At 45.5% G+C, this 16,794-nt stretch overlaps 1 protein-coding gene across 2 annotated transcripts in view; it reads right to left on the bottom strand.

The window, feature by feature from the left end:
* LOC135375319 (uncharacterized) overlaps nucleotides 1-16,794 on the bottom strand; it is a 151,401-nt gene that overhangs the window by 80,884 nt on the left and 53,723 nt on the right. For both annotated transcript variants that reach the window (XM_064608059.1, XM_064608061.1), the window contains exons 5-6: nucleotides 15,467-15,498; nucleotides 14,829-14,934 (exon numbers count right to left, since the gene is read on the bottom strand). In XM_064608059.1, coding sequence (XP_064464129.1) covers nucleotides 14,829-14,934; nucleotides 15,467-15,498 — 138 coding nt within the window. The remainder of the gene's footprint in view (nucleotides 1-14,828; nucleotides 14,935-15,466; nucleotides 15,499-16,794) is intronic.

Below are 16,794 nucleotides of genomic sequence, written 5' to 3'. Positions count from 1 at the left end.
AGCTTCCCCCTTTGAGATCCGTTAGGGGAAGAAGAGTCCACTCTTGCCATATACCCTTCTGTGTTTTTTGTGTGCTTTTTTAGTTATTATTTTGATGTATTTTAGCACACGTATGATCTATATTTCTGGATTTTTTAGCCGTTTACGTCTTCGATAAAATATATGCTGTAACTTCAATTCGTGCTCATATTCTCATTTAAAGGCAAATGTCACAGAATGTACCAGCAAAATGCCAAAAGACACAATCCAAAGATGACACACTCCGCCAAATAATTAGAAGAACTAAAAACAAAGAGGTAATTGCACGGGCTGGCCCAAAGCAGATGCAATAATTATGAGGGCGCTCCAGTGCGGCAGGAGGCTTTCAATTCAAATTCTAACGGCGGGCCGCGAGAGGCGAGAGGGAGCAGAGAGAGCGCAGGCGTCAGTTGGAACTTGACGCGTCGTTGCGAGGTCGTTCTTTTTCTTCGGTTGCCGTTGCAGATATCGGGCATCTCCTGTGCACTATTTACGTGGTTTTGGTGCGTTTTCTAAGACAACGTGATGACAATGAGTCATGTGAAACATATTGGCGATATCTCGGAGAAGTTTCGGCGCTAGGAAGACACAGCGTCCGCAGAAGAACCAGACGATGAAACGCCAAACGCATTGCACAGAATGCTTCTTCCGATGTTAAGAGGTATAAGTGCTTACCGTAGTGCTTCGATTACTACAGATTATGTGTTTTATTTCAGGAGCTAGAGGAACCTGAGAAACATGGTTAAGACGAGTATAAAGATTAGGATCGTTTGGTGAAGAGGAAAATGGTACATGCCGCGACCTACATGGACGGAGGTGTCATCTTCCCTGAGAAAATACAGGTGTGAGGTGGTCAACAAAATGCCATGTTCCCTGTTGTCCGTGAGTGCATCGCAAATTCAACACAAGCACATGCCTCGTCTGAACGCAGTGAGTGATTACCCGTGTGCGACTTAGTACGTGAGAGATGTATCGATTATTTCTTTATCCTTAGTGTATGCTCATAGCAGAATAAACAATATTTACTTCAACAGTATGTGCTTTTCTACGCATTACTTTCGGTCATGCATTTAGTGGTCCCATCTGCTTAGTGGTCGGATCCGAGACCACTTAGCAGAGGGGACCACTGGATAATTTCCATTGGTTCCACTGCAAGTGGTACCACCGTGAAACTGGTTCCACTTTTAGCTGGTCCCAGCCATTGAATGGTTCCACTTTCCAAGTGGTTCCTGTCCGATAATCCACTTCGAAGTGGTCCCATTCCAGATTTTTGCCTGGGTACTATATCCCTGTAACTCCAATTCGTGCATATATTCTCATCTGAAGGTGCATGAATATCATAACATATTAAGTACCAGAGAAATGTAAAAAAATACATCTCAACAACAACAAAAATTAAACTAAATAACTAGAAGAAAGACAACGAAAAAAGAAGAAAATGTAATTGCAGAGGCTTATGCAATGTGAAGACGCCACGGCGGCTCGGCGAGAGCCGATAGAGAGAGGAGAGGGCGAGAGGCGAGATTGGCAGGTGGCAGTTGGAACTTGGACGCGTCGCGGCAAGTTGGTTTTGTCTTCCGTTGCCGTCGCAAGGATGGTGTACCTCCCTCGTGTGCAGTATTTGCGTGTATTTTAGTGCGCTTTGTAAGGCAATGCGATGACAGTGGTTTCTGCGCAACACATTGTCGGTTTCCTGGAAGAGTTTCGACGCCAAGAAGACGTAAACGGCGTAGGGGCAAGAACGCACTGTGAAACGCCAATCGGACTGTACGTCGCGAACGTTTGCGGGTATGAGTAGTGACCGTGATGTTTTGATTACTATTAATTAGATGTTTCATTTAAGAAACTTAGGAGGAACTTGAAGAGAAACAGCATAAGAAGATTCCGAACGTACGGCGGGAAGGGGGTGTATGTCGCGACCTGCATGGAAAACAGGAGTGTCATGTGTCATCTTCTCTGAGAAAATACAAGATGTGAGGTGGCCAACGAACGAAAGCTCCCTGTGGTCCGTGAGTGCATGGCACAGTCAGGCATATGCTCTGTCTAGACACAGTGAGTGATCAGACTTATACTACGTAGTATGTACATGTAGAGATGTATTCATTATTTCTTTCTGCTCAGTGTATGCTTTTAGCAAAATAAACTGTATTTACTTCAGTAATATGTGCATTTCTACGCATTATTTTCGTTCATGCATTCAGTGGTCCCAGCTGCTAAGTGGCCGGATCCCGGACCACTTAGCAGAGGGGACCACTGGATCAATTGCACTGGTTCCACTTCAAGTGGGACCATCGTGAAGCTGGTTCCATTTTCAACTGGTCCCAGTAACTAAGTGGTCCCACTCCAGATTTTTGCCTTGGTTGGGATCAGGGCCTAGACGGGTCCCACTGAAATCCCATCCGTCAAGTGGCCCCACTTCCTGACTGGTTCCAGATCCCAAGCAGTCCCCATCCCAGAGTGGTTCCCTACTGGGACCACCTGGGAGTGGGGACCAGCATGATACCTGTCTCAAAAACCACTTTGGGCTGGTCCCACTCTAGATTTTTGCCTGGGGACGCTCGAGTGACCGGATGGGGTTCTTCCAAGTGAGGAGGCATGTTCCATAAGCCTGTTGTTAAAGGGACAGTCGCATTCTCCGAGGTCAATTTCGAAACGAATGCGAATTCTAATTCCTTCCGACCACTGAAGTGGGCCCGAAAATTCCATTTCGATCTGCGGCGTACTTTTCGCGCAATCCGATGAAAAGGAAACCGGAATCCTTGCGCCCTCGCTCTCTAAAAGTGGGAGCAAACGTCACACGGATAAGGCCAATCAGCGCGCGCCCTAGGTAAATGCGAGCCGCGGCTGTTTGGCGATTGCGAAGCGAAGGGAGCAAACATGGAGTCGGAAAACGAGAGTGATGTTTCTCTCTGGGGGAGATTCTGACGAATATGTTAGCGGTAGCGGCGACGAGTTAATTGTGGATGATGACCCATACTCTACGGACCCAATGACTCTGGAACCCGCCGACCATCCACGAGATGTGGCTGCGGCTAACCCGCGGGATGACATTTTTGAGTGACGTATCTCTTTGCATGGTTGCCGTCGGATGTGTGAAACAGTTTAGAATGTTGAAATCGGCAGGTGTCTGTGTGGAGTCTGCGACCCACAGGAGCCCGACAAGCGCCTGTGTTGCCATTCTAGGTGGGTAGAAATGTGCAACAGTGCCGCCGTGCACTGCATAACACAACACCCATTACTCAGGGACATCTGCCTCCGTAGAGAGCTTCCAGTGGTGTACGCGCCTGAATTCTGCCGCTATGATCAACATTTTAGGCGACTCAATCCCGAGGACCACAGGTAAGCCTGCTGTAGTGCTCTCCTGTTTGCTATATGATTACGACCGTAATGAATTTTTCGGTTTAAATGACCCCCCCCCCCCATCAAGATTCGGAAGGGTAAACTCGGGTGCTAGTCGGGTGTTGTTGGTTATGCAAATTGTCGCACCTAAAGTGGACAAGGGCTGTATACAAAAGGGGCGACTATTCTCAGCAGCTTTTTGGCCTAGAAGATGGGGGACAAACAGAGAATGCTGGTCCAACAATTCCATTAGGAAAAGTGAAGCAACACAGCCGCCTCAGCTAGTCTCGACATGCTCTCAATTATGCCAGTTAGCCATGACCTGATTGGCAACACAACACCCTGATTGATTGACAGATATGCAGTGGGAATTTTGAACTCTGAAGGAAAGTCTTACAAGTCTGAAAACAGAAGCATTTGAGATGCCAATGAAGGGGGGAAGCATGTTACTGAAGAATGTAAGAGTAACATATTTTGGGAGAAATTGGATTTGCCAAAATTGGAGGGAAGCTCGTTTGGGAGGGAGTTAGCAGTTGGAATCGGGCTCATCCTGAAAGAGGTGGACATTTTTCTGGTGTACTATGTTGCACTCCTGCCAACCTTCCACATTCAAAATGCAGGAGACCCTGGAACTAAGGAAGGAATGCACAGGCTTTGAACTCCAAGGTTGGGATAGCATCTGTTCTTGTGTTCTGGTCATTGTCTTCCCAACACTGCGGGAGATTTGGCAGGTATGCAAATGCCCACAAGATATGATGCTAAACAAAAAGTTGTCTTTTCCAGCTGCCTGAGGTTCACGGCATACTCGTCATTCACAAGATGGGTCTGGGGATACCTTGGTCCAAGGAACAGACGACAGGTTCCTAAATGCGTTGTCCGAGCAATCAGGAGGGAGTTCCCGCCTACGTCCTATCAAGGCTATCAGCGTTAGGACCATCGAAACAAGGGTGTCTTGACAAGAGAGACAAGATGGTGCATACTGATGGCTGGAACTGGAGACTTGTAGTGGCAAGACGAAAATTTTGCTGCCATAGGCACACTTCGTGTAAGTGAGCCCTTGTAGTAGTTTACCTTGTGTAGGATACTATAGGTGTGTGGTGTACGGATAGGTTTATCCGTACAGCACACACCTATAGTATCCTCGAAAACCTCTGATGGGAGGCAAGGGGGATGACCAAGGGCTCACTTACACGAAGTGTGCCTATGGCACCAAAATTTTCGTCTTTTCTTCATTGCAGTGTGGGGATGTTTTGTCTTGTCACTCTGTATCTCCAGTTGCAGTCAACAGACTGGTTACCACTCTGTACAGCAAAAACTACTACACATGGCGGTATTAGCTCTGGCATCAAATCCGGACTGTGCTGCACTAAGTTAGTGCCGAGGTGGGAATATTTTGAATTCTGTGCAGATTGTCAATGCGGTGTAGTGACGGGAATAAAGAATGACCCTATAATTGTATCGATTTATTGTACAGTGGAGTATGACGGAGTGGGAATAACGAAATAGCTTAGGTTTATTTGCCTCCCATTATGTATGGGAGGCAAATAAACCTAAGTTATTTTATTATGTTGTGCTGTGGTTCTGCCACAGGGATGTTAGGAGGGTTCATGTTGGCGGATCCATATCTGGTGTACTAATACGCTATGCAGGTCTGTGTCCATTGTTTTCCTCTTCCTGGAATCAGGGGATAACAACCCCCTTGTGAGATGCGCCGTGAAGTGGGTCCCCAGCACTTGCTTCAGCCATGACCTCCGCATCTGAAATATGGCCTTCAGTGTTAACACTCAAGAGAGTATGTTGAGGGCCTAGCGGGTACAATAACAAACATAAAAATTACTATGCAAATAAATCTTCCCCTTTGCGGTCCCTGTTTCACTGGCACAGTTATTTTCCTGTAGACATTACGTTATAAACGCTGGCAGCCACATCACAGAAGATTCCTTTCACAGAACTCGACAATTTTCAGGGCTCGTACATATCCATTATTTTGTGAGACGTGCAAAAAGAATCGCAATATTTTCGTGGCTTGACAAAACATACCAAATCCAGTTGATTCCGTTGGAGTGCTTGCTGCCGCCTGAAATAGAGCCAGAAATTAGCAACAAGGCTGCAGTAGAATACTGATGCAATGTGAAGTGTCTCGGACGTAGCGAAACACAGATTGCGATGTTTTCACATCCCTGAATGCTGCCACTGGCTTACACTATGAACTGTAGAAACATTCACTAGCTGGAATAACATTAGAATAACGCTGTCATGTGAGAGTGTTACGTTACTCCTGCATAATACAGGCGACAATTAGCACAGCAACAACACACCGATCTTTTTTCTCGATAGTACGCGTACTGTTGCGTCAGGATACTGCAATCATTGTAATAATTTGTGTACAATAGTAGTAGATGATGTGATTGTGACGTTACAATCGGCGGCGAGGCCAGGTGTTCGCATTGATGTTTACTGTGACAACTGATAATTTTCATCGCAGCGTAGCTGTGACCACGCAGGATTTTCACTTACCTCCGTTACTGGTTCCTGCCCTTGTTCCTGATCGAATGTGGTAGGCACGGCGTCAATCTTCAGCCGCTTCAGTTTCTGCCGTAGCCCGAGCCGAACTTGCAATACATCTTCATCGAAATAGGCGTTGTCGGCGAAATGACAGGAACAGACGCGTGAAACACGCAAATCTTGGGCCACACCACAGTATAGTGGCTGGCGATCGCTGCCTCCCACTTTCGTTTCGTCTCGCCATTGCGAGGTCGATGAAATGTAAGCTCGGGATTCGCGTTATAAGTCTTTGTGCACCTGGGCACGTAGCACCGGTTTCTTGGCTGTGACATCGCACGTCAACAGCGTGATATCCTAAGGGACACGCTGTGGTTCAAAATACTTTAAAGCAAACGCGACAAGACAACAAGAAAAAGGGTCAGACGCACGCTCAGACACACACCGCACTCCGGCGGGAAGGAGCGCCTCCTGATGGTTGGTTTATCCGGGTGACGTCATCCAGTGTCGGCGCCTTGCGGGGATTGCCGGGGATTTAAAAATCGTTTCTGAGTCAACTAAGCGGATTTATGCGGATACAATTTGCCGGCGTACATTATGAACGACAGGGAACATGACCATAACAGTTCCGAAACACGCTTCCGGATGCGACTATCCCTTTAAGGCATCTACATGATTGACCAGCATAGCATCTGCCGCACTGAAGCGGTATGCGGTAGACAATATGAAGGTTGCAATCCACGAATGGCTGTCGATGTTTCACATTACATTCTAAAGGCCTCTTTGATACATTGATTATTGCGCAAACAGACTGCAATTTCAACGGAGCAGTAAATACAACATTCACTCCACATCTCGTAGCCACTTTTTTTTTTTTTTTTTTCAAATTGTGAGATACCCTGTGGATATACGGGATGGCTACTGGCCTACCACTTAGCCGGTCTGCTCTAGCGGGTGACTGACGATTACTGAACTCCCTCAAGAGGACCTCCGCAGTTGACAGCAACACTTGCTCAGGGTAACCCGCATTCCTCATTCTAGAAAGTTGCATCTCATAGCTGGAGGGAGCAGTGTGCACACAGGACTTAATGAGAGAAGATCTCATAGCCGACTTAACTATAGCCCCAGTAAACCATATATGTCCAAAGCATATCCTGCGCATATACTGTATCTGACGTTCCAATGTCTCAGGGATATCTAGAAACGTCTCGTTTACATACGTGCGATATCAAGGGGATCAGGGTTTCTTCCCCATTTTGGATCCTGAGGAAGTCCCAAAAATATCTTGATATCATTCTCGATTTTTGGGTCGGAATAGGACCTCCAGTGTTCTTGCGGTGGACCTCTAGTTTTTTATGTTGAAGGCAATCTTCCATGCCAATGTCCCAACAAACAACATATGTCCAGACGATGTCTGTAGGTTATTCCATTTTGGACAATGGGTTATCCCTGGGAGCAGCTTTAATATCCCATAGATATCCATGCGACATACAGGAGACCAGGATATGGGCACTGTTAGGACGTCCCAGGTATCTCTATACGATGTCACCTCGGGATATTGGGGCAAATGTGGGACGTTTATGAAGTGTTGCTCTGACTGTTGAAATTCAATATAATGTGCACTTATTTCACTTGACGCATCAGAAGTGACGACGCCACGGTGATATTAACGGAAAGTAAGTAAGTATCTAAAAACATATACATATGGTAAATATAATGAACGTAAGTGTGTTTAAAGGTGCTCTCACCCTAAATATAAGAGCGGTCCCCCATTGTGCGCCCCTTCCACCCCACCGCGTACGCGGAGGGATACCGAGCATCCACAATAGTGTGTTGCCGGAATGGCTGGAGCATATACTGAAATAAAAATTGTTGTGGCACGTGCATTACAAGAGTATTGCGCCGTAAGACATATGTAACGGTGAGGGGGTACGTCTTTGCAGTTAATTCCTGTATGTGCAGATTCAAGGTATAACCAATGACGTTTCTGACATTCCTTCCTATCAAGTATTGTGTTTTTAATTCAGGCTATTGTCTATAACGTGATTACCTGTCGAGTGGAGCTGTAAAAGTGGTCGAATTCTGTCGCTCGACTAGTGTCATGCACAGATAATACGTTGCATGGCCAGCTGCACGCGAACGATAGAGATACATGACGGTTTTACTTGCTCCCCCATATCTAGTTAAGGTTCACAAAAGTTTTTGCTTGCTCTCAGCACAAGAAAAAAGTTGCCATCCAAATAACATGTGAAACATTACATATTTATCCGTATATCTCCAGCCGGCGTCCTGGCAACATCCCACTGACGTTCAATGGTTCCAATGAGTTCAGTGCCCAAAATTGGTATATACTAGATCTTGCATGGATACCTCGGGGATGCAGGCTGCTTCTTTTCAAACATCTAAAGCGCGATATCGAACAGACGTCCCTGGGACATAAGGGAAAATTAAAATTTAAAAAAATTAAAATTATTTACTGGGAAAAACTAAAACGCGAATCTTGTTCTCGGATATCCCACAGATATCGCTGGAATGTCCAGATATTCAGGACGTTCACAACCTTGTAGGGATATCCTAGGGATATTGGAGGTTTACTGGAGCTAAGATTAACACGTGTGAACATATCAGTGATATCCATTCCGTGTAGCTGGACCCGCGAAACAATGGTTTCGTCATGGCACCACTGGCCATGATAGTGTGAGTTAGCGAATCAGCTGTGTACCAACGATGCCATGTTTTCTTTTGCAACGGACTCATGATGACAACTCATTGAAGAAATACAAACGGCTAATCACTACGTGTACGTTTAGGTCTAGGTGAGGGATGGACCTTAATCGAATCTTCCTGCTTATTTGAGGTTACCACGTGCCCTTCGTCAAAACCTGTGCTAGCTCTATGTATTTCGAACTGATATGTGTCATTAAACCTGATGTGATTTATTTTTCTTTGTTCTCGTCTGGTATTGCTGCCCTGGGTGATTAGTATGTCTCGGTCAGCAAAAGGGGAAGGGAATACAGCGCAAATGAGGTGAAACGCGCTATGGCTAATTATGCACTGCTTATTAGTATTGCTGCTGACGTCATAGCTGGCGTCATTTAATTATAATAGTCCACGCAACGGATGATTGGCGCTGGCTGTCTCTAGCATGGCGTTATCTGAAGACGCAGGGCCTTATGGAAGTTTTGCTACCTGTCCATATATACCTTTTTATTATTTGCCACGCGAAGGAGGTGATGTAGGGGGCATGGTGCTGTCAGTCTTCTCCACAGTGGCGGCTCGGCGCATCCATAGCTATTATTTGCAACGCGAGGTGGGAGGGTGATATAGAGGGAAGCCTGCTCTGTCGTGGCGGCTCGGTGCAACCAGGGGAGGGATGATGGTGGCACAGGTGAGGGAGGAAATGTGCGAGCCCTCTTGCTCTGGGATTTGGGTAGTTCAAGCTAGTTACTCACCATCGATAAGTCATCAGCATCCCTAGTAGTCTTTATTGGGATGCTCCCTCTGTACCCGAGAGGTGTGATTCTACGCTAATTTCAGTCTTGCTCGCCTCTTACTCGAAAAGAAGGGTGAGCTGTGTAAGTCCAATTCGATTACGGACACAAACAACATTCAAGCGAGAAATTGTTCGGAGTATTAATTTTCAATCAACCTGAGCTCTGTGTTTCTTACTGCCTTTAGTTTCAGACATTGAATGCGTCGGTCGAAAGCCAAACTTGAGCAGTGCTACAATCGCGCATTTTTGCGGCATATACTGACATAGGCAGTCGTCATTTTGGGTGCGGCAAATCTTACACAGGAACGCACTCTGCTTCTGACAAATGTCATTCAGTCTTCCTGTGACGCGTACCGGTAAATGCCACAGACTAAGAAACACAGACGTTACGTTGATTGAGAGTTAATACTCCAAACAATTCCTCGCTTGACTGTTGTTTTTGTGTGTAATCGAACTAGACATAGACAGCTCACCCTTCTTTTTGAGTCACAGGCGAGCAGGACTCTCGAATTTGCAGAAGCTTGCGGGAAAAATATTACATAATACATGTTTTCTGTTAGGAAGGTAATGCCAGTACCTTTCGAAGTCTTGAAGCAGTACTGTTTGTAGTATTGGTCCTGAGAAAAAATTTTCTTAATCTTTCGCAATGAGCATTTTGGACTTCTTGGTTGTTTCTATGTGTCTCTGTTTCGTTTTTCAGCTGTTGTGCTTCTTTGTTCGATACCGGAAAACAAACGTAGAGAAACGGAAATGTGATGTCCGATGATCAAAACAACGAATAAATGTCCTGCTGCCGTGGACATCCCGTTCACCGTAGAGGGTATGTTCTACAACTGACCTGCAGCTATGTACTGCAGGTCATGGTCATGCTGCATCGTGGAACGTGCCGTAAAGCAAACCAAGAGTCGCTATATACCTGTTGCTTACGTGTCTTGCATCAGATACACATAAACTAAACCATGGCAGGGTGTAGCGAATGGCAGCTGCCTAAACCGCTTTTTAACATCTTTGTATGGAATCTTTATTGCATAATGTCTATTGACACTTCTCAATACATGCACGGTGGCCAATTTGGAATAGGAAGTCAATAGGATTGCCATAGACAACCTGCCGTGTTTCTTTGTATTGTTATTCATATTTGTCAACAGAGTTTTTAAAGACCGTCAATATTTTTTTCATAAGGCAAACCTTAGCTAACCTGGGTCAGTCTCCATGTGTGCATATTTTACACGAACTATCCGACCTTCCAACGTGTGAAATACGTAAAAACCTAAACTAAGCTAACCTTGGTCAGTCTCGACGTTTCCATATTCTACACGAACGGACTGGCCCTCAAACGTGTGAAATACGTAAAAAGCTAACCTAACCTAAGCTTGGTCAGTCTTGACATGTGCATATTCTCCTTGAACTGAGTGACCCTCCAACGTGTGAAATACGTAAAACAAAACCGAACCTGTGTCAGTCTCGGTGTGTGCATATTTTACTCGAACTGCCTGACCTTCGAACTTGTGAAATTCGTAAAAACCTAACCTAATCTAAGCTTGGTCAGTCCCGACATGCTTGAAAACCTAACCTCACCAGGGTCAGTCTCGACGTGTACATATTTTACACGACTTGACAGACCTTCCAACGTGTAAAACACATAAAGACTTAACCAAACCTTGATCTGTCTCGGCATGTGCACATTTTACACGGGCTCACTGATCCCCCATAGCGTGCAATACGTAAACCCCTAACCTAACCTTGGTCAGTCTCGACGTGTGCATATTCCACACGAACTGACTGACCCTTTGACGTGTGAAACACGTAAAAACCTAATCCAGCCTTGGTCAGTCTCGACGTGTGCACATTTTGCGCGAACTGATTGAGTCCTTCCAACATGTGGAATACGTAATAGCCTAACCTAACCTTGGTTAGTCTCGGCGTGTGCACATTTTACACGAACTGTCTGACCCTCCAACGTTCGAAATACGTACAAAACAGACCAGACCAGACCCAACCCAACCCAACCTTGGTCACTCTCAGCGTGTGCACATTTTACACGAACTGACTGGCCATCCAACCCGTGAAATACGCAAACGTAGCCTAACCTAAGATTGGTAAGTCTCGACAACGACAACTTACAACTTTATTGTGAGATGATGACTGGGGAGATTCATCGCCGGGGGCGACACTCTACGCCATTGCTGGTGGTGATGCGGGAATGAAATAATGAGCCCCTTCACGGTCCGTCTCGACATGTGCATACGCTAAACAAAATTACGGACCCTCCAATCTGCGAAACTGTCAAAAACTACTCGTAGCCTACCCTAGGTCCGTCTTGACATTTGCATGCTCTACACAGCTTCTACAAGCCATGCTCTGCATATCAGCCCGACATTTGCACCACGGCATCTTCTCGTGGACACTGCGGATCAGACATTATTTTCTTGCTTTTATTTTCTGCCTTTTGGTTTTGAGATTTCCAACTGAATGAATATTAAAAGCTGCTATGTATTATCTTTGTGCCAATGTGTCCATTTCTTAATTTACTCTTTCGCATATTAAATAACTAAAATATGCTGCATATCATTTATAAATTAAGAATGTTACTACCCGTACCGCTTCACTCACTAACAGACGAGATCGAACCACCGCGAAATATATGCCAATCCGTCTGGCGCGGGACCGTTACTACAGTGCAGCCATTGTGAGCGTGAGCACCATGACAGCTGAGAGTCCTGTTTCGGCATTGACAGGGGTTGCTTCATCTTTCCCTCTCCACTCCACGCTTGCTTGTTTCGACTCGGGCGTGGTATCGTATACCCAAGTTTCATCGCTGGTAACGATGCATTTTAAAAATGCGTCCCTTCGTTCTGCAAACCGCACTGATAGCCGCTCACACACGGTCAGAGATACCGACTTCTGTTCTGTAGCCGGAAGACGTTGGAACCATCGGGAGGACACTTTACGGAGGCCTAGGTCCGTTGTGATTATTGATTCAGCGCTTCTATATCTTCCTACTTTAGAGCTTAGATGAAATTCGGAATCCTTCAAACGTCGGTCGGCCTCTAGAAGATTATACATGACTTAAATGTTCTGCTCCGTAATGCTCGTTCGTGGGCGACGATCATGGCTTTCTTTTTCATGCTCGCACGGCCTTCTACAAATTCCTTATGCCAGGCAAACACACGCGGCCTATAGACAGTGTTTGATCCCAGGACTGTGCCGTTAATCTGTGCATTTGGTCGGTTTCACACCGTCACGAGCAAAAAACGTTGCACAACCGACGGGTGCACCTCTCTCGCAGACATCGTATGATAGACTACTGATGAAATGTAATGAGACCGGCCGGCTACACACATGAACGACCGGAACGGTCGTTCGGACCGGACCGGAACCGGATTATACGGAACGACCTACCTAAGACGTGCACAAGCGGTAGCGCGCGCCGATTCACAGAACGCACTGTACAAGGAAAGTTGCGCATATATTAGAACCAACATCGTAAAAGCAATCTAGAAATGTTCAAGAGCAAATTTTGCACAAAAGTATGCAATATCGACTCAGTGAAAGCCAAATACAAGAGTACTTCCTTGCTCTGGTTGCATAAATCGCGTACGCCCTAATTGGAGCCACTTAGGAATGATCGTGTGGGAAGTAAGTTCTGTAGAACCTCACTAGATGGCATCACGGGTGTACACACGCACTGTGCTCCTAAACCCTCTACCATGCTTCCTACAATTCCGGAAGCGGAAAAGAGGAAGTAGTTGTCTCCATTAGGAGGCCACGAAAGACTGATCTGTACATATTCGATTAGCCATGCACAGGAAGTAGCTGCACAGGAGGACTGGTGGTGCTAACGGTCTTGCACCATCTCCGCTGGCGGACAGCAAGTTCAGAGTTACCTCCTGTAGAAATGACAAGACTGGATTTCTTCGCCATAGATGGAGAGCTTGGTTTGGTATCCACAGTCCGGCAGGCTCCGGACATGCTCAGTGACATGTCGTGGTTTGAGCCTTGTTTCACATCAAGCGGGCGTCCGAAATCGTTTCGTATATATCTGCCTTGAACGCCTTGCGAGTATTTCGACAGCCGATAAGAGTGAAAAGGGCAGACTAGCTGGCACATAATGACAAGGAGGAGACCCGACACAGGGGAGAATTAACGGACAACAAATTCTCAGACACAACAATGACCCCCCGAAGAGGGGGACTGGGCACACAGAATGGCTTGCTATCGCAATTGCCACGTGTCGCTGTCTTCCATGATTCCATAAGCAAACAACGCCATAAGTCCCTTTACATAGTTTGAGAGAAAATGAGATCACAACCGCTACATTCACGCAAGTGGCATATGAGTTCACTGGAGATGTGGTTCTTTCCTGCATTTCGGTTATGTTCAAGGAGCCTGAGATTATTACATATTTTGGTCTGTACTACCTAGTCCACAGCTGAAGGAGATACAATAGACCACTCTGCTACCACACCGTGCAAATGGCTTCTTGTGGGACACAGTGAACATTTTGAAGGGGAAGACAAAGGCGCGAGTCTTGACAACATAAAACTATTACTGGAAACAACTCTTATGCTAGAGTTCTTTGCTACCGCGAGAACATTGTGGGAAACACAATGGAAGTACGGTATAGATGCAGTACCGTTGAAATTGGGCTGTGTTGATGGTTGATTACTAGAGAGTTGCATCATCTTACGTAACTGAAGCATGACACGTTTGGGCCAGAATATGACGATCATACCTAGCCTGCAATAACATGGAGCATTGTTATTATGGCTGAATGCGTGTAAACAGCTTCACCTATACCTGAGAGCTATGGCCTCTGTGATCGATGCCTTGTACCGGGTATAAATGCGTGGTGATGAGGTATAAATATGTTATGTTAGCCCTTCTTATATATACCCTTATACCCTTAATCGAATACCCTTATACCCTTGAGAAGGGTTGAAGGTAAAAATCGGAAGGTTGTACCTCTTCCATACCCTCGAATGGCATACATCTGAAGCAGAAGGTATATAAAAGAGGTATAAGAGACCTTAGTTTTAGTTTTATTTTGTCTAACGGTACACGTCACGTGGTGGGACATGGTTAAGCCGGTGTGGAAGCTCGCCTTCTTGCTCCTCCCCGTACCAGCTGGGTTTCGCGACTGAATGTGCCCAACTGCGGAAATCTCACGGTTTCGAACGACAGTGCTCGCAAGACACTTGTGCATAGCCAAATGCCCATGAGTGCCATATTTACTTTTCTAGCATATTTGTTCGGAACATTAGTTGTCGCTCGCATCTTTACGGCAATAGTTCAAATAGTTCAGACATATTCCCAGCAGTAAGAGTGACATATTTGTATATCCACACACTCCCCATCTACGTCTTAGAACCATGACTCATTGTTCCTTTGGCACCCTGTGGCTCACGGAGTTCCATGCAAAGAGTTTTGCTCTTGTTCTCGATCACGCCATCGGTTTTTGTGCTAGAGTACTTACATATCCATCAGGTTATGTAGCATCTGCCAACGTCCCGAATGAGCAAATGGCAGATCTTGAACCAAGACGAACTTCGAGTCGGTACACATTGTAGTGTCTTGTAAATCTGCAAATATGCATTGTGGCACAGCATTGTGGCACAGTATTGTGGCGGCATGCGCAGCTGTTGTGGCAGCGAATATTTGGAAGTTACTAAGTTGCTAATAATGACACTGTCGAGATTAATGATGAGTTGTTCAAAGTTGTCAAACACCTTTCAAAAATGTGCTCTACAATATGAAAAGAAAAATATCACAACGCACAAGATGAGAAACGTGATGCTCGTCGTAGCGTTCCAAAGTAACGCATTCAGCTGAAGAGGGAAAACGCTGAGGAGGCAAATTTACTCGTCACAGTTGTGGGTATAACTGATTTTTAAGCACAATGGTATTTTTCGGCTGAATTATTGTTAATGTGTTTTCATGTGGAACTCTTAATTTTTGGCGTACAGAGGCGGAATGTATTCGAACGGTCGCTCCAATGCTGTTCTGCAAAAACATGCGCCTTGCGGACGAACTCAAAGGAGTTAATTACGTTTCGTGCATGAAGCATATGCTGTTTTTAATAGCAAACAAGAAGAAAAAAGTCCTGGTACTTACAGTTTTCAGCTCTAACTCCTATGGTACGATGTCTGTTGGGAAAGATAAACAAACAGGTATAGCGTTTCAGATTCTGGCAGCGCCCTCACTGAATATAGATTAGACGAATCACACAAATATGGATTGGATATAGTATACAAATTATAATTCCCTTCTCTGAAATCATTCGGAAATTTGAATCGGAGCAAACACCAAGATAAAATGCACAGTGGCGCTAATTATGTACATATCCTTCTCCATGATTATGCTTTGCACTGGACCGTCACGAACACCAACCTGATCTGTACCGCGATCGCCTGTTTCGACAAGAACAGCTAGCGCAGCTCGTCTGTGTGATCAGTTGGACGCAGTGGCGGATCAAGGGGAGGGGGCGGTTCGGCGACCGCCCCTGCAAACGCTACGTTACATATTAGTTTTTCCCTTTCCCCTCCCCAGTTACTCGCTTCGACAGAGAAGCCGATGGTCTGGGTCCACCACTGGTTGCGGTGGTGGTTTAAGGGGGATTGCATCGTTTCCGTGGAAGACGCATCAATGCCAAGTGTACGCATCAAGACGCATGTACGTTTTGCAATCATTCAGAGCATAAGACGACGAAGGAAGTTCAAGAGAAGTGTCTCCGCTACACTGGCCACTGAAGTTGGGCCTACGTACAATAAAATAATACAGATTCAAATGTTTTGTTTATTTTTACAAAATACCCGTGAACAAGCCATGAACAACCCGTGAGCGTTGTGGACCTTCCCATCTCTGCTGGAAACTGTCTCATTCAAAATCCCATGAAAATCTCATTGAACCTATTGGATATCATGTACACAAATCTCATTCAGTGACTGGGAAAATTCTCATCCCCAATAGATGATTTGGGACAAATATTACATTGATGGGGCCATATTCAATGAGTCTTAATGGGAAATCACAGTATGTGTTAATGAGATGTAATGAGAAGTGGTGGCTTCAAACTCATTGAATGTCCCCGTCATGTCTCGTTGAACCAATGAGCCCCAGCAGGATATTTCTCATTGGGATGGTTCTCCATTTCGATTCGTCAGTAGGTTTGTGGTGGCATAGTCACATTAGATTTGTAGAGCTTTCCAATGAGTATAAATGAATTCCCGCAAAAATGAATTAGACTCAATGTGATTTGAATAATTTACTGGATCAATGCACTACATATTGTATTCTATATGCGCAAAGTTTGGCTAGTAATACTGCCGTGCATCAGATAGTGAGAAATATAAAATCAAAGATGTAATTAACATTTAGCAGTAGTTGAAGGCGCAACCTCCTTCACTCCTGCTTCTTTTCCGGGGAGCACCTCATGAAGCGCC

This window comes from Ornithodoros turicata, chromosome 1 (genome assembly GCF_037126465.1).
Source record: "Ornithodoros turicata isolate Travis chromosome 1, ASM3712646v1, whole genome shotgun sequence".
NCBI lineage: Eukaryota > Metazoa > Arthropoda > Arachnida > Ixodida > Argasidae > Ornithodoros > Ornithodoros turicata.
This window is presented reverse-complemented; position numbering and strand designations above follow the sequence as displayed.